The sequence below is a fragment of the Ursus maritimus genome, unplaced genomic scaffold (assembly GCF_017311325.1).
Source record: "Ursus maritimus isolate PB19 unplaced genomic scaffold, ASM1731132v1 scaffold_34, whole genome shotgun sequence".
Classification (NCBI taxonomy): domain Eukaryota; kingdom Metazoa; phylum Chordata; class Mammalia; order Carnivora; family Ursidae; genus Ursus; species Ursus maritimus.
In genome coordinates this window covers 27,661,274-27,686,436 of record NW_024426008.1, presented here as the reverse complement: position 1 = coordinate 27,686,436, position 25,163 = coordinate 27,661,274, and the positions used below count along the sequence as shown (strand labels likewise).

The 25,163-nt window shown below is 41.5% G+C and overlaps 1 protein-coding gene across 5 annotated transcripts in view; it reads left to right on the top strand.

The window, feature by feature from the left end:
- The window catches only part of ZNF169 (zinc finger protein 169), a 43,085-nt gene extending 35,483 nt beyond the window's left edge, over positions 1–7,602 (top strand). For 4 of the 5 annotated variants that reach the window (XM_008690882.2, XM_040620360.1, XM_008690880.2 and 1 more), the window contains one exon: positions 4,070–7,602. In XM_008690882.2, coding sequence (XP_008689104.2) covers positions 4,070–5,559 — 1,490 coding nt within the window. In that variant the 3' untranslated portion in view covers positions 5,560–7,602. The remainder of the gene's footprint in view (positions 1–4,069) is intronic. The other variant, XM_008690881.2, reaches the window with a different exon arrangement.
- The last annotated feature ends 17,561 nt before the right edge of the window (positions 7,603–25,163 follow it).

Below are 25,163 nucleotides of genomic sequence, written 5' to 3'. Positions count from 1 at the left end.
ATGAGCGTGGAATATTTTCCCATCTTTTTGTGTCTTCTTCAATGTCTTTCAAGAGTGATCTGTAGTTTCTAGAATATAGATCCTTTATGTCTCTGGTTAAGTTAATTCCAAGATAACATATGATTTTTGGTGCAATTGTAAATGGAATGGATTCCCTAATTTCTCTTTCTTCAGTCTCACTGTTCATGTATAGAAATGCAACTGATTTCTGAGCATTGATTTTGTATCCCGCCACATTACTGAATTGCTCTATAACTTCTAATAGTTTGGGGGTGGAGTCTTTTGGGTTTTCCATGGAGAGTATCATGTCATCTGCAGAGAGAGACAGTTTGACTTCTTCTTTGCTGATTTGGATATCTTTTATCCCTTTTTGTTGCCTGATTGCTGTTGCAAGGACTTCTAGTACTATGTTGAATAATAGTGGCGAGAGTGGGCATCCTTGTCGTGTTCCTGATCTTAAGGGAAAGGCTCTCAGCTTTTCCCTATTGAGAATGATATTCGCTGTGGGCTTTTCATAGATGGTTTTTATGAGATTGAGGAATGTACCCTCTCCCTTCACTCTGAAGGGTTTTACTCAGGAAAGGATGCTGTATTTTGTCAAATGCTTTTTCTGCATCAATTGAGAGGACCATATGATTCTTGTCTCTTTTCTTAATGTGTTCTATCACACTGATGGATTTACGAATGTTGAACCACACTGGCATCCCAGGGATGAATCCCACCTGGTCGTGATGGAAAATCCCTTTAATGTACTGTTGGATCCTATTAGCTAGGACCTTGTTGAGAATTTTGGTGTCCATATTCATCAGGGATATCGGTCTGTAATTCTCCTTTTTGATGGGGTCTTTGCCTGGTTTTGGAATAAGAGTAATGCTGGCCTCATAGAATGAGTTTGGAAGTTTTCCTTCTGTCTCTATTTTTTGAAACAGCTTCAGGAGAATAGGTATTATTTTTTCTTTGAATGTTTGGTAGAATTCCCCTCGGAATCCATGAGGCCCTGACCCTTGTTTTTGATCACTGCTTCAATTTCGTTACTGATTATTGGCCTGTTCAGTTTCTTCCTGTTTCAGTCTGGGTAGTTTACAGGTTTCCGGAAAGGTATCCATTTCTTCCAGATTGCTTAATATATTGGCATATAGTTGTTGATAATAGTTTCTAATAATTGTTTCTATTTCCTTGGTGTTAGTCTATTAATTTGGGTCCTTTCCCTTTTCTCTTGGATAAGTCTGGCCTGTGGTTTAATTGATCTTCTTCTTTCAAAGAACCAGCTTCTAGTTTCGTTGATCTGCTCCACTGTATTTCTGGTTTCCAGTTCATTGATGTCTGCTCTAATCTTACTTCTCTTTACATGTGCGGCTTAGGCCTGTTTAGTTGTTCCACGTCCAGTTGTTTAAGTTGTGAGTATAGGGTCTGTATTTTAGATTTTTCTATTCTTTTGAGTGTGCCTCCTTTAGTATCCTTCTTTGTCTCTTTTTACAGACTTTTACAGTCTCTTTTGACATCCATTTCCATGATCTCCTTATCCTCACTTTCAATCTTCATGTGTCTTTAGGTGTGAAATGAGTGTCTGGTAAGCAGCATATAGCGGGTCTTGTTTTTTACCTGCTCTGTCATACTGTGTCTTTGGAGTGGAGCACTTAGGTCATTTACATCGAAAGTAATTATTGATCTGTATTGCCATTTTGTTGCTAGTTCTGTGGTTGCATTTGTGGCTTTTTTCTGATTCTTCTCTTTCTTTAATGGTTTGTTGGTTTTATTTAATGATATACTTAGATTCTTTACTCTTTGTTTTGCTTATCTGTTTTTTGATTTGTGTTTACGATTTAATTTATATATAACATCTGCATACAGCAGTCTGTGCCTTTGTGTGTTTTTTACTTTTCACACTCTATATAAAGTATTCTTGGCTGCAGAAGTTTCTCTTTCAGCACTTTGAATATATCATGCCATTCCCTCCTGGCCTGCAAAATCTGCTAATAGCCTTATGGGGTTTCCCTGTGTATGTAGGTCTTTTCTTTTGCAACCTTAAAATTCTTTACCACTATTTCTTGCTATTTATTTTAATTACTATGTGTTTTGGTGTGGACCTCCTTGGGTTGATTTTGTTGGTGGAATCTCTGTGCCTCCTGAATCTGAATTTTTTTTTCCCTCCCCAGATTTGGGAAATTTTCAGCTATAATTTCTTCTCTTCCCCACTTTGTCTTCTGGGATCCCGTTGTAGATGTGAATGTTACTATGCTTGTTGGAGTCACTGAGCTCCCTAATTCTATTCTCTATGTGGCATTTGCCTCTCATCTGCTTAGCTTGATTGCTTTACATTACTCTATCCTCCAGGTCACTAATACATTCCTCTCCTTCCTGTAGCCTATTATTTATTCCATCCATTGTATTTTTAGTTTCATTTACTGAGTTCTCAAGGTTCTCACTGATGTCCTTCATTAAAGTCCAGTGAGTATCTCTGTGATCATTACTTTAAATTCTCTATCAGGCTACTGCTACTTATCTCTCCTGTGTTTTTGTCATGGTCTTTCATTTGGGACTTATTCCCCTGCCTCGTTTTGTCTGTTTTTGTGTATTAGGAAACTCAGTTACTTCTCCTCTTGAAAACAGTGGTTCTGTGAAGAGAGGTCCTGTAGTGCCCCCTGCATCCTGCTGTTGTGTCAGAGTAGCTTTTCATTGCAGTCCCGACTTCTGCACGGACTCTGCCTGTTATCTGTGGTGTGAGGGAGACCCAGGCAGGCTGGCTGTGAAGGGGAGTGACCACAGGAGGGGTCAGGGGTAGGGTGGTGGTGCTAACAAAATTTGTATTGAGTCACTAGTCCTAGGCCAGATTCCCCAAAGTGTGGTAATGGCCGGGGGTGTGGTGTACATTAGCAGCAGTGGCCTGGGGAGTAGCCAAGGTGGCCCGTAATGGACACATGGCAGCTGGGGGCCTATGGTGGCTGGGCATGGCATGCACAATGTCAGCAGAATTTGCACTGGACCAGCAGCGGCTTTGGGCATACAGCAACTGAGCAGGGCATGCATAAGCTGCTAGTCCTAATTCAGATCCCCCGAAGAAATGCAGCGGCCACAGAGGCACAGGACATTAACAGAAGTTTTGCTGAGGCCAGGAGGCTTGGTGTGGGCAAGTCCTCAGGAGAATACAGGGTGTGGTGCACTGCTAGCAGGTTAGGTACCAAGTGTCTGTGCAGCCCTGCTTCCCACAGGTGGCCCTCTGTTTATGCTGGGGGGTGGGGGAAGAAAAGGGCACCTGCCAGCTCCTTTGTTCCCAGAGAAGTCTCCCAATATGCTTCGAAATCAGCATAAACAGATCTCCTTCCTGTTGTACAAGCTGTCACTTAGCTGTTGCCTCCCCTTGGGCTGCTGTCACTTGCCTAGCACTGAGGTGGCTGACTTTTAAAGCTCCAAATCCCACTGGTTATACAAACTCATGGAATTCAGCCCCTCTGGTTTTCAAGGTCAGATATTATGGGGATTTGCTTGCTCTGTGTGCGTTCCATGGTGCTTTCTCCTTTCCGTGACCACAGCGCCATCCTTCAGGCAGCTTTCAGCCACTGTTTCTGCCCTTCATAACCTCTCAGATGTGAGTCATGGAGTTTGTTCTGCCAGTCTTCAGGTCCCTCTCCAGTTCACAGACTTTGAGTGATAACTAGTTGTAAACATGGGACTGGGTGAGCTTACGGTCCTTTTATTCTGCCATCTTGCACTGCCTCCCTCATGAGTCACACAGTTTCTCAGTAGAAATAATATTTGTGGATAATGTTTGCATCAGCTTTGACCACTGGCTTGCAGAAAACTGTATTGGGAGGAAAATGTCTAACTCTAATGACAGTTTGTAGGGTCAGGCTGCCTATGATGCTTTCTTGCTGGGCTCATATTTGGAGCTGGCTCATCGTGTGTCTTCTGTGTTGCGATAAGGTGTGCATTAATGTGTCAGCGAGGGATGGAAGGTAGGTACGTAAGGGAGGTCGTGGTTGTGGGAACAGCTGAGGAATGACTGTTGGGCAGGTGGAACCAACCGTTCACAAGGTACCTGTGGTGATTCTGACCAACATTTTCTCTCCAGCAGAACCAGGGACAGAATTCCAGCCATGTGGCCATTCTTGCCCCATGGCCTTTTCCAGGACGCAGTTCCTCGAGCAGTATGTGCTGTGTGGTCACCTTCCTCAGATAATCTCATATGCAGGAAGCCCCATCCCAGTGGAAGCTCCAGACTGCTCAAGTGAAGAAGCAGATGATGGAGAGACAGAAGGGAGACTTCGGCTGAGTGGGGTTTCCAGGGTGCTCTTCAGACCCTCTCAGGGCCGGCCAGTAGACTGGGTGGAAGGCAACAGAGTTGGGCATCCTGAGGAGGCAGGCCTCTCAGCATCTGAAGCAGCCGTGTGTGGAAAATACAAACTGGGACTTGGTACCAAATCTAGCTTCTTGAGCCTCCAGAAGCATCATGTATGTCCTGAATGTGGCAGAAGCTTCTGTCAGAAGTCAGACCTCACCAAGCACCAGAGGACACACTCAGGGGAGAAGCCTTACAGCTGTAGGGAGTGTGGGCGAGGCTTTGGCCGCAAGTCCTCCCTCACCATCCACCAGAGGAAACATTCAGGGGAGAAGCCTTACGTGTGCCGGGAGTGTGGGCGCCACTTCAGGTACACGTCCTCACTCACCAACCACAAGAGGATACACTCTGGGGAGAGGCCCTTCGAATGTCAGGAATGTGGGCGAGGTTTTCGCCAAAAGATTGCCCTCATCCTGCATCAGAGGACACACCTGGCGGAGAAGCCCTTCGTCTGTCCTGAATGTGGGAGAGGCTTCTGCCAGAAGGCATCGCTCCTCCAACACCGCAGCTCACATTCAGGCGAAAGGCCTTTCTTGTGCCTCGAGTGTGGGCGTGGCTTCAGGCAGCAGGCGCTGCTCCTCAGTCATCAGGTCACACACTCGGGGGAGAAGCCTTATGTCTGTGCCGAGTGTGGGCACGGCTTTCGCCAGAAGGTCACTCTTGTCAGACACCAGAGGACGCACACGGGGGAGAAGCCTTACCTGTGCCCGGAGTGTGGGCGGGGCTTTAGCCAGAAGGTCTCCCTCATGGGACACCAGAGGACACACACAGGGGAGAGGCCTTACCTGTGCCCGGAGTGTGGGCGGGGCTTTGGTCAGAAGGTCACCCTCATCAGACACCAGAGGACACACACAGGGGAGAAACCTTACCTGTGCCCAGAGTGTGGACGCACCTTTGGCTTCAAGTCACTCCTCACCAGACACCAGAGGACACACTTAGAGGTGGCTGATGTGTACAGGGTACGTGAACAAGGACTTGGCCAGAAGTCGCACTTCACCTCTGACCGGAGGTCACACTCGGTGGGGAAGCCATGTGTGTGCAGTGAGTGTGGACGAGGCTTTGGCTTCAGGTCAGCCCTTATCAGACACCAGCGCACCCACTCAGGAGAGAAGCCATATGTGTGCAGGGAGTGCGGCCGAGGCTTCAGCCAGAAGTCTCACCTTCACAGACACAGGAGGACCAAGTCTGGCCATCGCCTCCCACCTCAAGAGCTGCTCTCCTGACCTTTCCTCACATGCGGTGGAGGAAAAAAAATGTGTTCTTTCAGTGATTGGAAGATAGTTGATTTATGGTTTATTTTCTGTGCTAGCAATGTGTTTTAACTTGCTAGAGCTGCCATAATGAAACACCACGAACTTGATGGCTAAAGAACAATTTTCTCACAGTTTTTGGGACTGGAAGTCCAAGCTCAATGTACGCACTTCGGTTTCTACTGCAGCCTCTCTCCTCAGCTGGCAGATGCCTGCATCCTTACTGTGTCCTCACATGGCCTTTGTATACGCACTTCCAAGGACTACAGCCTTAGTGTTAGGGCCCCACTCTATCACCAAATGAGGTCACGCTGTGGGTTCTGGCTTCGACATAGGAATTTGGAACAGTTCAGTCCATAACTGCCTCTTGGACCCCCAAAATTCATGTTCTCACATCTACAGCATGTTCTTAATAGCTCCCAAAGTATTGACCCATTCCAGCACTGACTGTCCAAGTGTGGGTGAGGCCAGGGGTATGTTTCATCCTGAGGCAAAGTTCCTCTCCAGCTGTCAACCTGTGAACCAGACAAGTTACCACAGATGTAGAATTTGCATTCCCTTTTCACAGGGGGAAACAAGAAAAGATTGATGGGTCCCAAGCACGTCTGTGACCTAGCAAGCAAATTCTGTTAGGTTTTAAGGCTTGAGAATAATGTCTGGTAGGATGCTTTGCCCTGTGGTCCTGCTGGGGTGGCAGCAGCAGGCTGACCGCAGTATGCAACCCCTTGAAACCATGGAGGCACTCACCCTCCGGGCCCACTACGGGAATGGCAGCCCAACTAATCTGTTTCCCCATTGTGGTCACTGTTTCCTCCTTTTGGTGGGTAGCACCATAGAAGTCTGACAGCCGGCCTTTGCTGTGTCCTGTCTGTACCATCCTTAGTTCAGCCTCATAGTTTCCACTGAGCATCAACTGCTTCCAAACTAATCTCTTTATCAAATGACTGTCCAGCAACACCTCTGGTGTTCTCTCCAGAACAGGCTTTCTCATTTTCACAATATGGATAGGCTAAGAATTCTCTAAATCTTCAAGTTCTGGCTCCTTTTTGCTAAAAACAGTTCCTTCTATTTACCTCCCTCCTCACACATTTCTATGAGGAGTAACAAGAAACAGGTATACCTTTCAACAACTTGCTTAGAAACCATCTCAGCTAAGAATTTGTCACTTCTGTCACCTGTCGACCCTCCACTAAGCACTGGAACACAACCCAGCCACATTCTTGGCTGCTTTATAATCAGGATTGCCTTTCCTTTAGTTTCCAGTAACGTTCCACATTTCTGTCTGAGGCCACAGCAGAATCACTTCTAATTCCCCTGTTCCTACCATAGTCTCCTTGAGGCAACCCTGGCTTTCTCCAGTAAGCACCTCAAAACTCTTGCACCCTCTACCCACCACCCAGTTCCAAAACCACCTCCATAGTTTTTCACATTTATAATAGCACACCACTCAGTACCAAAACCAGCCTTTTGCCAGGACTGCCATAACAAAACGAGAGACTGGAAGTCCCAAGATCACCGTGACCTACTGAACCTTGCCCGCTGGCTGGCAGGTGGCACCTTCTCCTCAATATGGCCATTCCCCTGCAAGTGTACCAGAGAGCAAGTGAGCTCTAGAGTCCCTTACTCTTGTAAGATCAGGGGTCTACCCTTACAACATCATTTAACTTCCAGTACTTCCTTAAGATGCTGTATCCAAATACTGTCACATTAGGAAAGGGCTTCACCATGGACTTTTGGGGGAAATTTCAGTTCATAACACTGCCTACTGGGCCCCCCAGATTCCTACCTGGCCATCAACCCCTGCCATAAAGGGTCCTGATCTTTATTTTCCCAGGAGTGTGAAGTCAGCAAGAAGCACTGGGCAGTGCTGCACTTTCTTCAAGTAGAATGCAAGAAGCATGCTGGTCCTCTCAGTGGCCGGGGGGGGGGGGGGGGGGGGGGTGTTGGACACACCTGTTTTCTAAGCCCTCCTTCACACCCAGGTCTGTTTAATAAACTGCTCCTTACAAAGCTGAACCTGATCATATACCTCATTCCTTCAGCTGCCAAGAACCCCGTCGTTCTGAACCTCAGGAGACATGGAGGGTCACTGTATCTGTTCTGAACTGTGGCCCTGTGTGTGGGGAGGGCCTTCATCATCGCCCTTAGGTCCTCCACCACCACCAGTTGAGGGCATCTTCCTGCATCCCCAGCACTGCATCCTATTAGCCACACCATGTACCAGTGATCCAGCCCGAGGTCTTGGGGCCTTTCTTCACGACCCTCCCTAGTCCTCCTGTCTTTATACCCAGCCCAAGGTACTGTCCCTTTAGCCTGCCTCTTGCTCTCGGATCCCCAGAGCCTGACAAGTGCCTACTCCAGGACAGGCTTTATCCCTTTGCCTTGGGCACAGTAATGTGCCCACAAAGTCCTTTTCCCCAGGCCCAGAGGTTTTGCTGGCTTAAAATCCAGAGGCAATAAAAGATTAATACAGAAAAAAATAAGAAAAAACCCAAAATTTTAGATGTCAAAAAATATCAAAAGTAGTATCAAAAGACAAATGTCTGGAAGGAAAATCTATCAACATATTTCACAAATAAATGGCTAATATCCCCATTTTATAAGAACTTTCAAAAATCAAAAGAGAAATGCCACAGAAAGTGGGCAAAAGACATGATCAGTAGTAAGTACGGAGTGTAGTCTGCTGCTTACAGGAGAACGCCAAGGGCCAACTGGTAACTATACTTTCTTCCTCCTCATAATATTATCATGGTGTTTTTATCAAAGCTATGAAGTTAACTTTAGGAACTATTCAGATTTTCCATTATTGTCCTTGTGATCTAGGATCTAGTCTTTTCCATTATTGTCCTTGTGATCTAGGATCTAGTCTAGGTCCCATACTGCATTTATTCTCATGTCTCTAGCTTCCTCCAATCTGTGACAGTTCCTCTGTCAGTCTGTCATCCATGACCTTGACACTTAAAGAGAGCTGGTCAAATATTTTATAGAACCTCACAGTTTGGGATTGGTATTTTCTCATTATTAGATCTGCATTATAGATTTTCTAGAATACCACAGAAGTGAAGTATCCTTACTATATCATATCAGAGAGCACGTGATACCAACAAGATTTATCCATGGTGATGTAACCTTGATCACTTGGTTAAAAGTGGTGGCTGCCAGGACTCTCCACTGTAAACTTCCCATTTTTCTCTTTCCATACCCCATTTATTGGAAGTAATCAGTAAATCCAGTCTGTACTCCAAGAGAAGGGAATTAAGCTCTATTTCCTGGAGAATGCACCTTGTGATTAGGGCTTCTTACATCCCCCAACCCACAGAACAAAGTGGCGCAGTGTTTTCTGCTTCCCAAACTAGCAAAAGACAGCCCAGATAGGTCCATTCCTCCCTGGATGGAACAAAAGTCCTGCTGACAACACTAGGTGAGCCAAGCAGCACCAGCAGGTAGGAATGATTAAGGGAAGTGCTTTCTTTTCTCACAGGGTTGAGACTCCCCTCCCTCACCTAGACCCAGCACAGCCAGGGAAGGTCAGTCCTGCCACAGAAACACCTGTTTGAGGAAGTACTCTTTATCTCCAGAGACCTGAGATTCCCCATCCAGATGCAAGACACTTAGCTGGGTGGCACCAGCAAGGACATCCCCGCTAAACTGCCCAGCCCAAGAAGAGATCCATCTCCCTTACTGGCAGACAACAGGTTGCCAGGAGGCACTGGAAATGGGGATCCTGAAACCTTAGCAGCTCAACGTGTGAAGCCTTTGCTTCCCTTTTGGGCCAGAGCATCCCTTCCCCTCTCTAGAGACACCAGGCAGCCTGGTTTTGGGGAACTCCTTCCACATTCCTAACACCAGCAGGAAAAAGTGGAAGCAACAGTGGTACCAAATAAGCCAAGTAGACCTAAATAGCATTGCAAGAGCACTGAAAACTACACTGTCATTGGATCAAACAGAAAGAAAAAAAAAAAAAAAAAAGGCGGCAATCTGGGAGCTAACTTAAAATCAAAGGTTTAAATATGACCCAGAGTCTCTTAATAGCTAAATGTGCAGAATGCAATAGAAAGTTACTCATCATACCAAGAACCAGTAAATCACAACTTAAATGAGAAAAGACAATCAACTGACACTAACACTGAGATAAGTATGATATTGGAACTGACAGGGATATTATATTAAAGCACCCATCATAAAAATGCTTCAAGCAATCACAAGTTCTCTTGAAACAAATGAAAGAAGTACAAGATCCCAAGAACAACCCCCCCCCCAGAAGTTACACCAAAGTTCAATGGGAAATTATAGAAATAAGAAATAGAGACGTTTAAAAGCTCATTGGATGGACTTAATGGTAGAGGTGATATGACAGAAAACGTAATTGTAGAATGTGAGGGCAGATTAATAGAATTTAGCAAATCTGAACAATGGAGAAAAAAGACTGAAAAAAAAAATCTTTGGGACAAGAACAGAAAAGCTAACATTTGTGTCGAGTCCCAGAAAATGAGAAAAGAAATAGGATTGAGAAAATATTTGAAGAAATATTTTGAAGAAATGACCAGAAACATTCCGTATTTGACAGGAAACATAAATGTGCAGATTCAATAAGGCAAGTGAGTACCAGATAACATAAATCAGAAGAAGTCCACACTAAGACATCATAATTAAAATTCTGAAATCTAAAAACCAAAAAAAAAAAAATCTTGAAAGCAACCCCAGAGAAATATCTCATTACCCATAGGGGGACACCAATTCAAATGATGGATTTCTCATGAAATTATGGAGGTCACGAGATGGCACGCTTTTCTTCCAAGTGCTGAAAGAAGACTGATAACTGCAGACTGAGTATCTGCCAAAACCATCCTTCAAAAATGAAGGCAGAATTAACAAATACATTCCCAGATGAAAGAACTGCAAGAATTTGTTGCTAGCAGACCTGACCTTAAAAAATGGCTAAAAGGAAATTCTTCAAACAGAAAATAATAAAATACTGGAGCATCAGGAAGAAATAAAAAACTATGAAAAGAGCACAAATGTGACTACATAAAACAGGCCATCCTTCTACCCACAAGTTTTTAAAATGTGATGACTGAAGACCACCTGATACTCTAGATAATGATGTTTAAAAGTAGGAAAACCAGGGATGTACTGTATGGTGACTAACATAATATAATAAAAAATATGGTTATAAAAAAAAGTAGGAAAAGGGCCCTAAACAAAAATAACATTTTTACACTTCACTCCAAATGGTAATATACTGATAGACTGTGATAAGGACTAATGTGTACTGTAATACCTAGAGCAAACTATACAAAGAGATAGACTAAAAACATGAAGAATGAATCCAAATAGAACTTAAATATCAAATAACCTACAGAAAAGCAAGAAAAGAGAAACAGAAAAATGAGACCTAGAGGAAACAAATTTGAATTCAGTAATAAAATGGCCAACTTAAGCCCTAACACATCAGTAATTACTTTAGTTACCTTAAAACTGGTTCTAATTAAACCAGTCAGAAGACAAAGATTGTGAGGGTGGATTTAAAAAAAACTCCCCAACTATACACTGTTTATCAAATTCAGTAACATAAGCAGATTGAAAATAAAAAGGGCAGGAAAAAATACACCATGCAATCATTAATTTTAAAAAGTGTAAGTTCCCATATTATATCTAATACAATAGACTTCACAGCAAAGAAATTGACCAGAGACAGAGAGGGATGTTATATGATAATATAGGAATCAATGCACCAGGACGGTATAACAATCCTAAAAGTGAATGAACCAAATAACAAATATGCATGAAGCAAAAACTGATTGAGCTGAAACAGTTTGAGAGAATTTCCTCATTACTGTTGAGGACCTTAACAATGCTCTGTCAGCAGCTGAGAACTACAGAATAAAAATCACCAAGGATGTAGATCTGAACACCATAATCAAACACCGGGATCTGACACATATATCACTCCAGCCAAAAACAACAGAGTAGGTTTGTTTTTCAAACACCAGTGAAATATTCACCAAGACAGTCCATTTCCTGGTCCATAAAACACACCTCAACAAATTTAAAAGAAAATAATAAAGAGTATATTCTTTCACTACAATGGAATCAAACTAGACATCAATAACAGACAAGAAAATTTACGAAGACTCTGAAATTTAACAACATAGTACTGAACCATGGGTCGAACAGGAAGTTGTTTCAAAGGAAATAATTTAAAAATATATTGCACTGAATGAAAATGAAATACAAGATACCAATCTGTGAGATGCAGCTAATGCCATGAGGAGGAAACTGATAGCACTAAATACATCATACATACAAAAATGTTTCAAACCAGTAACTGAAATTTATACCTAAAGAAACTTGAGAAGTAGAACAAACCCAAAGGAAGCAAATGGATAGAAATAACAAAGAGCAAAGGTCAATGTGGTTCATAGAGAAAAACAGATGAATCAAGGGAATAAAATGCTGGTTCTCTAAAAAGTAAAATAAACTCGACTAACCTCTTGTAAGAATGACTAAAATTAGAGCAAAAATACAAATTATCAAAATCAGGAATGAAATGGGATATCACTACAGATCTTGTAGCCATCAAAAGGGTAATAAGGGAGTGCTATGAACAATTTTACAATAGTGAATTCTGTATCTTTGAAGAAGTGGACCAGTTCCTCAAAAACCACATCCCAAAACTCTAGATCAAACAGATAATCTGAGCGTTTACATAACCACTATGAAAACTGAATTCATAATGTAATTTTTATACATGGTTGGGTTCTATTTGCTAATTTTGAGGATTTTTGCATGCATCTTCATGAGAAGTATTAGTCTGTAGTTTTATACTTTTACATTTCCTTTGTCTGCTTTTGCTATTAGGGTAGTACTGGCCTCATAAAATAAGTTAGGAAATGTTTCTTCCTCTTTTCTGGAAGAGACTGTATAACATTGGTCTTAATAATCGTTCTTCAAATGTTTGGTAAAATACTCCAATGAAACCATCTGGGCCTGGAGATTTCTTTTTCAGGAACTTTTAAGATCTACTACTGCTCTTGTGCTGAATAACTTTTCAGACCAGTAAGTACTTCAATAACTGTAACATAAACTCAAAACTTTACCCAAAAAAGAGAAAAAAATAATGCTTAGGCCTCATAAGCACCACATTTCCAATAAAGTGCAGTGGCCTTAGCTATATCTCCCAGGGCTAGAGCTGAAAGCCACAAGGGAAGTTTGTGTGGTGGTGTGTTTTAGGGGATCAGAACAGAGAGAAAATGGACCTTCCTTATTCTAAGCAACTGTGGTGCTGCTTCTGTTCCATATGGGAACAAAAAACTCCAATCACCTTCTTTTTTAAAGTGGTAGAAAGACGGGACACAATTTTTTCTCCTATTAAACCCACATAATCTTTTGGAGGTTCTGAAGGCCTGGCATATGGTTGGCCCAGCTGAGCACAGAATGAAGGGTCTATCTTAAGTCTGGGTAAGAAGATTCTGGTTTCCTCAGCAAACCATTACTTATTCACTCTTGGGTCTCCTGGAAGGGATATGGTTTTGCAATCAGCACCATCCCCTCTCTGGTCTCCTGGCTCCATTCCAGAAGGAACCAGACTGAAATGTGCTGAGAACCCTCAGAAGAATTGGTCCAGGAAGAGAAGAGGTAGCACAAGTGGATGCATGACTCAGGATATCAGAGGCCATGTTTCCTGTGTACGTGCCTGAAAGCCAAGCATGTGACTCATATTTATCCTATCCATGGGACAGATATCTGTCATCCTGGAAACTGGTAATATCTACCATTTAGGGTTTTGATTTGGGTTTTTTTTTTTAAAGAAATAAGGGGCATAACATGTAGAATGTTCAGAGTACAGAGAGAAATCAAAGATTAGAAACTCCCCATTCCCAACTTCAGCTCTTCTATCACAATTTCTAAAGTAAAATCATTAGGGTTTTTTTCCCCTTTCATAAAACATGAGGATCCCTGAAATAGGACACATTGTACTAAGATATATGCCCACTCCCCAACACAGGAATTCTAGAAAATCATACAATTTTAATATATAGCTTATCTTGAAAAATGAAAATAATCAAAAGATGAACAAAAATACAAAATGAAAATCTGGGGACTTATGTTAACATTTTCTGAGGCCAAAATACAATAAAATTACAAATAAGAAAAACCATAAGAAAAAGCCTCTTACACTTAGAAAACTAAACAAAATTCTATTAATTCATGTGTCCAAAAATGAAATCTAGTGGAAACCTAATAACATTTATAACTTTATAACAATGAACCCAATATATATATATCATAAATAGAGAAGAACTAAAATATTAAAGGAAAATCAATAGCCAAGATGCCATCATATTTGACACTAATATTGGAAGTAAATGAGCATTTTCAGTCAGAAAGTTGGAAAAATAACAGGTACATGCTCAAGGAAAAAGAATATTAAAAAACAAAGTACTGAATAGCAGAAACTAAGTGAAACAGAGAGCAAAGAAACTTCAGTGTATTAAGGTTCTTCAGAAAAATGGAACCAATAGTGTGTGTGTCTCTGTGTGTGTGTGTATTAGTTCTGACAGGTCTGAATCTTCAGGACAAGCCATTGGGCTGAAAACCCAGTGAAAAGTATTCTTGGGAGCACCAATAAACAAAATATAGAGATAAATTCAGATATTAAAAACAAACTTATGATTCCTGAGGGGAAAAGAGGCCAAAAACAAAAAAAAGGCAAGTAAGCATGCTTAGGGGATAATTTCTAATCTGGGAAACTTCAGATTTTGTTGTTATGGCCTTGAACTCACTGGATGAGGTTTACGCGCACTTTCAAGAGTAATCTCTACTTAAAGTCACCTGATGGTAGATGTTAACTACGTCTACAAAATGCCTTCACAGAAACACCTAGATTTGTGTTTGATTAAATAAGTAGGTACTATAGTCTAGCTAAGTTAACACATAGAATTATCCATCACAGCCCACCCTTTGTCAACTGGACACTTACATACATCTCAAACTATACTTAATCTCCAAATAAAGGTAACAACAAAGTCATACTTCTGCCTGATGTGGTATAATTCTGTAGGGAAGTGCTAGTTCATTTTTGGTTGTATGGAGTTCACTGGTCATGTAGTTGTAGCTGGTATTCATGTCTACCTTACTGCATTACCCACTCTGTATTCTCTTTGCCCTCGGTAAGCCCCTCAGCTTATAGTTCTTTGCCAGATGAGGTGTCCCAAACTTTCATTTCTGAATGCGCCATGAGTAGTTCTGCCTGAATTGTAATTTCCCATTGACTTTAATCACAGGACATGGCAGATGTCCTAGGGTATCTCCTATGTTCTGGACACTCTCCTTCCTTAACTCCACTGTGTAGTAACAGCCCAGTTTCTCCTTAATAATCAGGACCAATCATCCCACCCACTAAAATGATCTCCTTTTTTGCCTATTGAGAGGCACGAGGATCTGAAAGTGGCTGGGGGGAGAAGGAGTCTCAATTTCCAGGCTGACAGAATTATTGCTGTCTCCCGGTGGAAGCAAAATTTTTGGTGGAGGGTCTCTATGGCTAATAGTGAGTAGAGCTACTCCCATTTCCACCCCTTGATTCCTGGACCAGTGAATCCTGACTGTGGGAGAAACTATATACTGAAGGCAGACTTAGAGCATATGCAGCTGCTAGGAGTACACTGCACCAGCCCTGCAAGGTATTGCCGCTTAGGCTGGCACTGTAAGTGAATGTTCAAAAGGCCAGTTCACTTCAGGCAACTACTTCAGGATGGTGGGGAAATGGTAAGACCAGTGAACTCCACATGTTAGCCCATTCACACTCTTCATCTGCTGTGAAGTGAGTTCTCTGACCAGAATCAATGCTGTATGGAATACCATGAGGATGGATAACACATCCTTTAAATCCACATATGGTAGTTTTGGCAAAAGCAATGCATTCAGTGAAGACAAAACCATATCTAATAGACTAAGTGTCTATTCTAGTAGAAGTAAAGCGCCAGTACCTCCATGATGGGAGACAGGCTTCACAGTCCTCTGGTTTCCACAGGATAATGTTATTGTCTTGTTTCAGTAACTCTATGGGCTACTAGGGAACTGAAACCTATTTCTCATGAATAAGGCACTGTACCTAGTCTCTGATAAGGAGGGTTCTTAGACAAAGAGAAGAGTGGAGAGAACTTGCTAGTATGCCATTTGAGGTCCTGATGACTTCAAATATCAAGGCACATAATACTGAATTTTATTCAAAGAAATTATGGCCAAAAACTTCCCAAATCTAGGGAAGTAAATGGACAACCAAATCCAGGAAGCTTAACAGAATCAAGTTAGAGGAATCCAAAGAAGTTCACACCAAGAAGTATTATAATCAAACTGTCAAAAACCCAAGACAAAGAATTGTAAAAGCAACAAGAAAAAGCGAGTTCATGTATAGGGTCCCCCATAAGGTCTCAGTGGAAACCTTGCAGGCCAGAAGGTAGTGGGATAATATACCCAAAGCACTAAAAGAAAAAAACTGCCAACCAAGAACACTGTATGTGGCAAAACTACTCTTCAAAAGCAAAGGAGAGAGAAGGATTTTCCCAGATAAAAGTTGAAGTTGTTCATTCACCACTGGACTTTTCTTAACAAGAAATGCTAAAGGGAATTCTTCAGGTTGAAATGAAAGCATGCAAAGCAGCAACAGGAGAGCAAATAAAAGTATTATACTCAGTGGTCAAGGTAAATATGCAGAAAAATACAGACTACCCAAATACTGTAATAGTGGTGAGAAAAATCAATTCTAATAAAGAATAGACAAAAATATAAAAATATGTAAATATGTTAAGAGATTCACAATATAAAAAGATGTAAATTTTGACATCAGTACCTTAAAGTATGTAGGAAGAAGAGTAAACGTATAAAGCTTTCGTACACAACTTTTATCAAAGCTAAACCTAGAGGGAGGAGTTAAGATGGCAGAGTAGGGGGACCCTGAACTTGCCTCGTCCTTCAAACACAGCTAGATCAACAGGGAACTATTTTGAACAACTAGGAATACAATCTGAGGATTAAGAAAACAATCTGCACAATCAGAGGGTGAGAACATGGCAGATGCGAGGTTCGGAGTGCTGAATTGGGGAAGAGAAAGCCAAAAGGCAGCGAAGGGGAGGGAACTCTTTTCATGGAGCAAAGTCAGGGAGAGAGCAGGAGAGTGCGCAGCGCACAGGGTTTGCACAATAAGCCACAGTGAGGGGATGCCCTGGGTCACACTGGAAGAGAAGCTTCCCTTCCTGGAGTACATTTGGAAGAGTGTAATTTGCCTCTCCAAAGACAAAAGGCCAGCTGGAAGCCGTTGAGTGGAGTTTAATAGCAGGGAAAGAGGTGTGCAGAGAGGTCAGATAACCTAGGAGCAGCTTTTCGCTATAAGCCACAAAAGAGTTAAGCCATCATGTGCACACCGAATGCCTGCTTTTCTGGGACAGAACTGAACAGAGAGCAGTGACACACGCAGGCTGCAGATAACCTGGTTGCATCGTTTCACTGTGTGCCACAACAGACTCAAGCCGCTGTGCGACTGCTCTTCCAGGACAGAACGGAGTAGGGGACTAAGGCACGTGCAGATGGCAGATAACCAGGTCGCACCTTTTTGCTGTTCATCACAACAGAATCCGGCCACCATGCGCACACTGTGCAACTGCTTTTCTGGGACAGGATGGTGCCCCAAGGCTCTCCTTTAGAGGAGGGGAGTGGATCCATACGTTGCCAGGCATTTTAAAATTTGAAGTTTTAAATCCTAGCCACTGGCCGGAGATAAAATACAGCAGATCTGTGGTGCCAAACATGCTGATGGCCCAGGCACAGACAGGTTAAGGGCAGAGATCTGACAAAAGCCTGAGACACAGGAGACTATTTGCTTTTCTATGAAGGCCTCCTGAAGAGTGGCAGCCATGAGTTGCCCTCCCTGGGGACAAGAGGTTGGGGTGACTCCATCTTCCTCCTTTAGCACCTCTCCCTCCGCCTGCCCACCAGCACAGTCAGACATCAGAGAGAAGCAGAACACCTCCAGGGAAGGCTGGACTCGCCTGCACCTAACCCTGCCCCCCTGCACCTGGCAGGGTCACCTTTACAAGGGCAAGACTGTGATCCAGCCCAGAAGAACTCTCCCTCAGAAGACCAACACAGGCCCCTGGCATGTACCAAGTCTACTGACTGAAGAGTGCTACAAAGCATGAGCTCCAGTTTTGGTGGAAATAGGACCAGGCTTCCTTTCCTTCCTTTCCTTTCCTCCCTTTCTCCCTTTCTTTCTCTCTTTCTCTCTCCCTTTCTCTTTCTCTTTTTCCCTTCTCTTTTTTCATTTAAAAAATTTTTCATTTTTTTAATTTCTTATTTTTTTAACCTTTTATTATATACATTTTCCCCTTGTTTTTGATATAATTTCTTCTTCTCTTTTTGGTTTGTTTCCTTCTAATTTGGGTCAGGCTTTTGATTTTTTCTTCTTTCCTTACTCTTTCACCTTCTTTCTTATTCTTGGAATCAGGCTTACAGTTTTTTGTTTCTTTGCTTTTTTGTTCCTTTTTCTTTTCTCTTATCTTGAATCAGGCTTTTTTTTCTTTTCCAAGCTTATCCTAACAAATAAATTAAAGCAAACCTAGTTAAAGGTCCAAACACTCCCCGGCAAGGAGGAACTCTATAGAGGATGGACCAGCGGGAAAGAGCAGCCAAAATGTAACAGCAGAGTGCACACAGCATACACCAGAAACACTTCATGAGTGCCAGACCCTGGACAGTGTATGACCTCTTTTTAATATAACATTACTTTGAGGTGCAGGAAACAAAACAAGCTTTCATAACACTCAAAATATACGAACTTAGGCAAGATTACAGGAAGGAGGAATTCTCCCCAAAACAAAGGTCAGGAAGATGCCACAGCCACGGACTTACTCAAAGCAGATACACGCAATGTATCTCAACAAAACTTAGATCAACAGTTATAAGACTACTAGCTGGACATGAAAAAGCATAGAAGACAGCAGAGAAACACTTGCTGCAGAGATATATGACCTAAAAACTAGTCAGGCTGAAGTAAAAATGCTATAACTCAGATGCAAAACAGACTGGATATAATCACTGCAAGGACTGGAGAAGCAGAGGAGATGATAGATGACATAGAAGAAAAAATCATGGGAAAAATGAAGCTGAAAAGAAGAGGGAAAGAAAATGATTAGATCATGAAGGTAGACTTAGGGAACTCAGTTTGGCAATTCCATAAACCAAAAGGATATTTGTATCATAGAAGTCCCAGAAGAAGAAGAGTGGGGGAAAAGGGGCAGAAGGTTTATTTGAACAAATTATAGCTGAGAACTTTCCTAATAAAGGAAACAGACATTCAAGTCCAAGAGGCACAGAGAACTCCCCTCAAAATCAACAAAAACAGGTCAACACCATGACATATTGTAATGAAACTTGCAAAATGCAAAGATAAAGAGAGAATCCTCAAGGCAGCTCAGAAGAAAAAAATCCTTAACCTGTAAGAGTAGGCACAAAAGGCTGGCAGGAGACCCATCCACGCAGTCCTGGCAGGCCAGAAAGGACTGGCATGATATATTCACCGTGCTAAATGGGAAAAATACACAGCCAACAATACTTTATCTACAAGGCTGTCATTCAGAATAGGAGAGAGTTTCCAGGACAAGCAAAAACTAAAGGAATTTGTGAACACTAAAGCAGCACCGCTAAAGGAGACCCTTTGAGCAGAGAGATGAAAAGTAACAAAGACTAGAAAAGAACAGAGACAATCTACAGGAACAGAGACTTTACAGGTACTACAGGTAATACAATGGCGCTAAATTCATATCTTTCAGTATTCACTCTGAATGTAAATGGACTAACTGATCCAATCAAAAGAGAGAGGGTACCAGAATGGATTAAAAAAAAAAAAAAAAGACCCATGGGGGGGGCGCCTGGGTGGCTCAGTCGTTAAGCGTCTGCCTTTGGCTCAGGGCGTGATCCCAGGGTCCTGGGATGGACCCTGCTCTGCTGGGAGCCTGCTGGGAGCCTGCTTCTTCCTCTCCCACTCCCCCTGCTTGTGTTCCCTCTCTCACTGGCTGTCTCTCTGTCAAATAAATAAATGAAATCTTAAAAAAGAAAAAAAAAGACCCATGGATAATTTGCCTATGAGAGACTCATTTTAGACCCTAAGACACCTCCAGATTGAAAGTGAGGGGGTAGAGAACCATTAATCATGCCAATGGATATCAAAAGAAAGCTGGAGTACCCATCATTATATCAGACAAACTAGATTTTAATAAGAGATGTAAAAGGACACTATATCAGAGTAAAAGGGTCTATCCAATAAGAAGAACTAACAATTGTAAATATTTATGCCCTTAACTTGGGAGCAGCCAAATATATAAACCACTAATAACAAAATTAAAGAAACTCACTGATAATAATACAATAATAGTAGGGGACTTTAACACCTCACTCACAGCAATGGACAAATCATCTAAGCAGAAAATCAACAAAGAAACAAGGGCTTTGAATGACACAATGGACCAGATGGACTTCACAGATTTATACAGAGCCTGTCATTCTAAAGCACCAGAATACAAATTCCTCTCAAGTATACACGGAACATTCTCCAGAATAGATCACATACTGGGTCACAAATCAGGTCTCAACCAGTACAGAAAGACTGAGATTATACAACGCATATTTATAGACAACAGTTCATTAAAATTTGAAGTCAACCACAAAAAAAATTTTGGAAGGACCACAACTACATGGAGGTTAAAGAGCATCCTACTAAATGATGGGTCAACCAGGAAATTAAAGAAGACTTTTAAAAAATACACGGAACCAAATGAAAATGAAAACATGACAGTTCAAAACCTCTGGGATTTAACAAAGGCAGTCCTAAGAGGGAAGTACATGGCAATACAGGCCTTCCTCAAGAAACAAGAAAAGTCTCAAATATACAACGTAACCTTACACCTAAAGGAGCTGGAGAAAACACAGCAAATAAAGCCTAAATACAACAGAAGAGAAACAACAAAGATTAGAGCAGAAATTAGATAGAAATTAAAAAAAAAAAAAACAGATAAAACTAGTAGCTGGTTTTCAGAAAGAATTAAGATTGATAAACCCCTAGCCACACTTATCAAAAAGAAAAGAGGACCCAAATAAATAAAATCGTGAATGAAAGAGATCACAACCAACCCAAAGAAATATAAACAAGTGTAAGAACATATTATGAGCAACTATATGCCAACAAATTAGGCAATCTGAAAGAAATGGATATATTCCTAGAGACATATAAACTACCAACACTGAAACAGGAACAAACAGAAAATCTGAACAGACCCATAACCAGCAAGGAAATTAAAGCAGTAATCAAAAACCTCCCGAAAACCAAGAGTCCAGGGCCAGATGGCTTCCTAGAGGAATTCTACATTTAAAGAATTAATACCTTTTCTTCTGAAACTGTTCCCAAAAAAACAGAAGTGGAAGGGAAACTTCCAAACTCATTACCTTGATCCCCAAACGAGACAGAGACCCCAACAAGAAGAATTACAAACCATGTCTCCTATCCATTTGTTGACTTGTTTTTCTCCCATTCCGTGGGTTGCCTCTTTGTTTTGTTGACTTTGCTGTACAGAAGCTTTTTCTCTTGAGGAAGTCCCATAAGTTCATTTTCGCTTCTGTTTCCCTTGCCTTTGGAGACGTGTCTGGAAAGAAGCTGTTGTGGCCAATGTTGAAGGGGTTACTGCCTGTGTTTTCCTCTAGAATGTTAATGGATTCCTGTCGCACATTGAGGTCTTTCATCCATTTAGAGTTTATCTTTGTGTACAGTGTAAGAGAATGGTCTAGTTTCATTCTTCTCCATGTGGCTATCCAATTTTCACCACACCATTTATTGAAGAAACTGTCTTTTTCCCATTGGATATTTTTTCCTGCTTTGTCAAAGACTAGTTGACCATAGAGTTGAGGGTCCATTTCTGGGGTCTCTATTTTGTTCCATTGATCTATGTGTCTGTTTTTGTGCTAGTACCATGCTGTCTTGGTGATCACAGATTTGTAAGATACCTTGAAATCAGACAATGTGATGCCCCTGGCTTTGTTTTTCTTTTTCAACATTTCCTTGGTGATTCGGGCTCTTTCTGGTTCCATACAAATTTTAGGATTGTTTGTTCCAGCTCTTTGAAAAATGCCATTGGTATTTTGAAGAAGATGGCACTGAAAGTATAGATTGCTCTGGGCAGCATAGATTTTAACAATGTTTATTTTTCTGATCCATGAGCATGGAATATTTTTCCATCTTTTTGTGTCTTCTTCAATTTCTTTCATCAATGTTCTGTAGTTTCTAGAATATGGATCGTTTACCTCTTTGGTTAGGTTTATTCCAAGGTATCTTATGGTTTGTGGTGCTACTGTAAACAGAATCGATTCCTTAATTTCTCTTTCTACAGTTACATTGTTAGTGTATACGAAAGCAATTGATTTCTATGCATTGATTTTTGTATCCTGCCACATTACTGAATTGCTTGTATGAGTTCTAGTAATTTGGGGGTGGAGTCTTTTGGGTTTTCCACATAAAGCATCATGTCATCTGCGAAGAGAGAGAGTTTGACTTCTTCTCTGCCAATCTGAATGCCTTTTATTTCTTTTTGTTGTCTGACTGCTGAGGCTAGGACTTCTAGTACTATGTTGAACAGTAATGGTGAGAGTGGGCATCCTTGTCGTGTTCCTGATCTTAAGGGAAAGGCTCTCAGCTTTTCCCCATTGAGAATGATATTCGCTGTGGGCTTTTCATAGATGGTTTTTATGAAATTGAAGAATGTACCCTCTATCCCTACACTCTGAAGGGTTTTAATCAGGAAAGGATGCTGTATTTTGTCAAATGCTTTTTCTGCATCAATTGAGAGGACCATATGATTCTTGTCTCTTTTCTTATTAATGTGTTCTATCACACTGATGGATTTACGAATGTTGAACCACACTGGCATCCCAGGGATGAATCCCACCTGGTCGTGATGGATAATCCCTTTAATGTACTGTTGGATCCTATTAGCTAGGACCTTGTTGAGAATTTTGGCATCCATATTCATCAGGGATATCGGTCTGTAATTCTCCTTTTAGATGGGGGTCTTTGCCTGGTTTTGGAATAAGAGTAATGCTGGCCTCATAGAATGAGTTTGGAAGTTTTCCTTCTGTTTCTATTTTTTGAAACAGCTTCAGGAGAATAGGTATTATTTTTTCTTTGAATGGTTGGTAGAATTCCCCTCGGAATCCATGAGGCCCTGACCCTTGTTTTTGGGGAGGTTTTTGATCACTGCTTCAATTTCGTTACTGATTATTGGTCTGTTCAGATTGTCAGTTTCTTCCTGTTTCAGTCTGGGTAGTTTACAGGTTTCTGGAAAGGCATCCATTTCTTCCAGGTTGCTTAATATATTGGCATATAGTTGTTGATAATAGTTTCTAATAATTGTTTCTATTTCCTTGGTGTTAGTCGTGATCTCTCCCCTTTCATTCATAATTTTATTAATTTGGGTCCTTTCCCTTTTCTTTTGGATAAGTCTGGCCAGTGGCTTATCGATCTTAACTCCTTCAGAGAACCAGCTTCTAGTTTCGTTGATCTGCTCTACTGTATTTCCGGTTTCTAATTCATTGATCTCTGCTCTAATCTTAATTTCTCTTCTCCTTCTTGGCTTAGGCTTTATTTGTTGTTCTTTCTCCAGTTCTTTAAGGTGTAAAGTTAGTTGGTGTATTCGGGATTTTTCTTTTTCTTTTTTCTTTTTTTTTTTTTTTGAGTGAGGCTTGGATGGCTATGTATTTCCCCCTTAGGACCACCTTTGCAGTATCGCATAGGCTTTGGACCGATGTGTTTTCATTCTCATTTGTTTCCATGAATTGTTTTAAGTTCTTCTTTGATTTCCTGGTTGACCCAAACGTTCTTAAGCAGGATGGTCTTTAGCTTCCAAGTGTTTGAGTTTCTTCCAAATTTTTTCTTGTTTTTTTTTTATTATTTTAATTTTTTAAAATTATATTGTTAGTCACCATACAGTACATCCCTGGTTTTTTATGTAAAGTTCGATGATTCATTAGTTGCGTATAACACCCAGTGCACCATGCAATACGTGCCCTCCTTACTACCCATCACCAGCCTATCCCATTCCCCCACCCCCCTCCCGTCTGAAGCCCTCAGTTTGTTTTTCAGAGTCCATAGTCTCTCATGTTTCATTCCCCCTTCTGATTATCCCTCCTTTCTTTATCCCTATCGTCTTCTACCAAATTTTTTCTTGTGATTGAGTTCCAGTTTCAAAGAATTGTGGTCTGAGAATATGCAGGGAGTAATCTCAATCTTTTGATATTGGCTGAGGCCTTATTTATGACCCAGTATGTGGTCTATTCTGGAGAAATTTCATGTGTGTTCAAGAATGAGTATTCTGTTGTTTTAGGGTGGAATTTTCTGTATATATGTATGATGTCCATCTGGTCAAGTGTGTCATTCAAAGCTCTTGTTTCTTTGATTTTCTGCTTAGAGGATCTGTCTATTGCTGAAAGTGGAGTTTTGAGGTCTCCAAAAAAAACATACAAATGGCTAACAGACACATGAAAAAATGTTCCACATCATTAGCCATCAGGGAAATTCAAATCAAAACCACATTGAGATACCACCTGACACCAGTCAGAATAGCTAAAATAAAAGAGATGGGAAACAACAAATGTTGGCGAGGATGTGGAGAAAGGGGAACTGTTCCTCTTACACTGTTGGTGGGAAAGCAGGTTGGTACGGCCACTTTGGAAAACAGTGTGGAGGTTCCTCAAAAAGTTAAAAATAGAGCTACCCTATGACCCAGCAATTGCACTACTGGGTATTTACCCCAAAGATACAGATGTAGTGAAAAGAAGGGCCATATGCACCCCAATGTTCATAGCAGCATTGTCCACAATAGCGCAACTGTGGAAGGAGCCGAGATGCCCTTCAACAGATGAATGGATAAAGAAGATGTGGTCCATATATACAATGGAGTATTACTCAGCCATCAGAAATGATGATTACCCGACATTTGCATCAACGTGGATGGAACTTATGGAGGAGATTATGCTAAGTGAAATAAGTCAAGCAGAGAAAGACAATTATATGGTTTCACTCATTTGTGGAACATAAGGAATAGCAGGGAGGACATTAGGAGAAGGAAGGGAAAGATGAAGGGGGGGAATCAGAGGGGGAGATGAACCATGAGAGACTATGGACTCCGGGAAACAGAGGGTTTCAGAGGGGAAGGGGGTGGAAGGATGGATTAGCCTGGTGATGGGTATTAAGGAGGGCATGTATTGCATGGAGCCCTGGGTGTTATACGCAAACAATGAAGCATGGAACACTATATCAAATACTAATGAAGTACTGTTTGGTGACTAACATAACATAATAATAATAAAGAATTATAAACCAATGTGCCTGATGAACATGGCTGTCAAAATACTCACCAATATACTATCCAATAGGATAAAACAGTACACTAAAAGGATTATTTACAACCAGGTGGGATTTACCTCTGGGCTGCAAGGGTGGTTCAACATTCACAAATCAATCAAGGTAGATAGAGCAC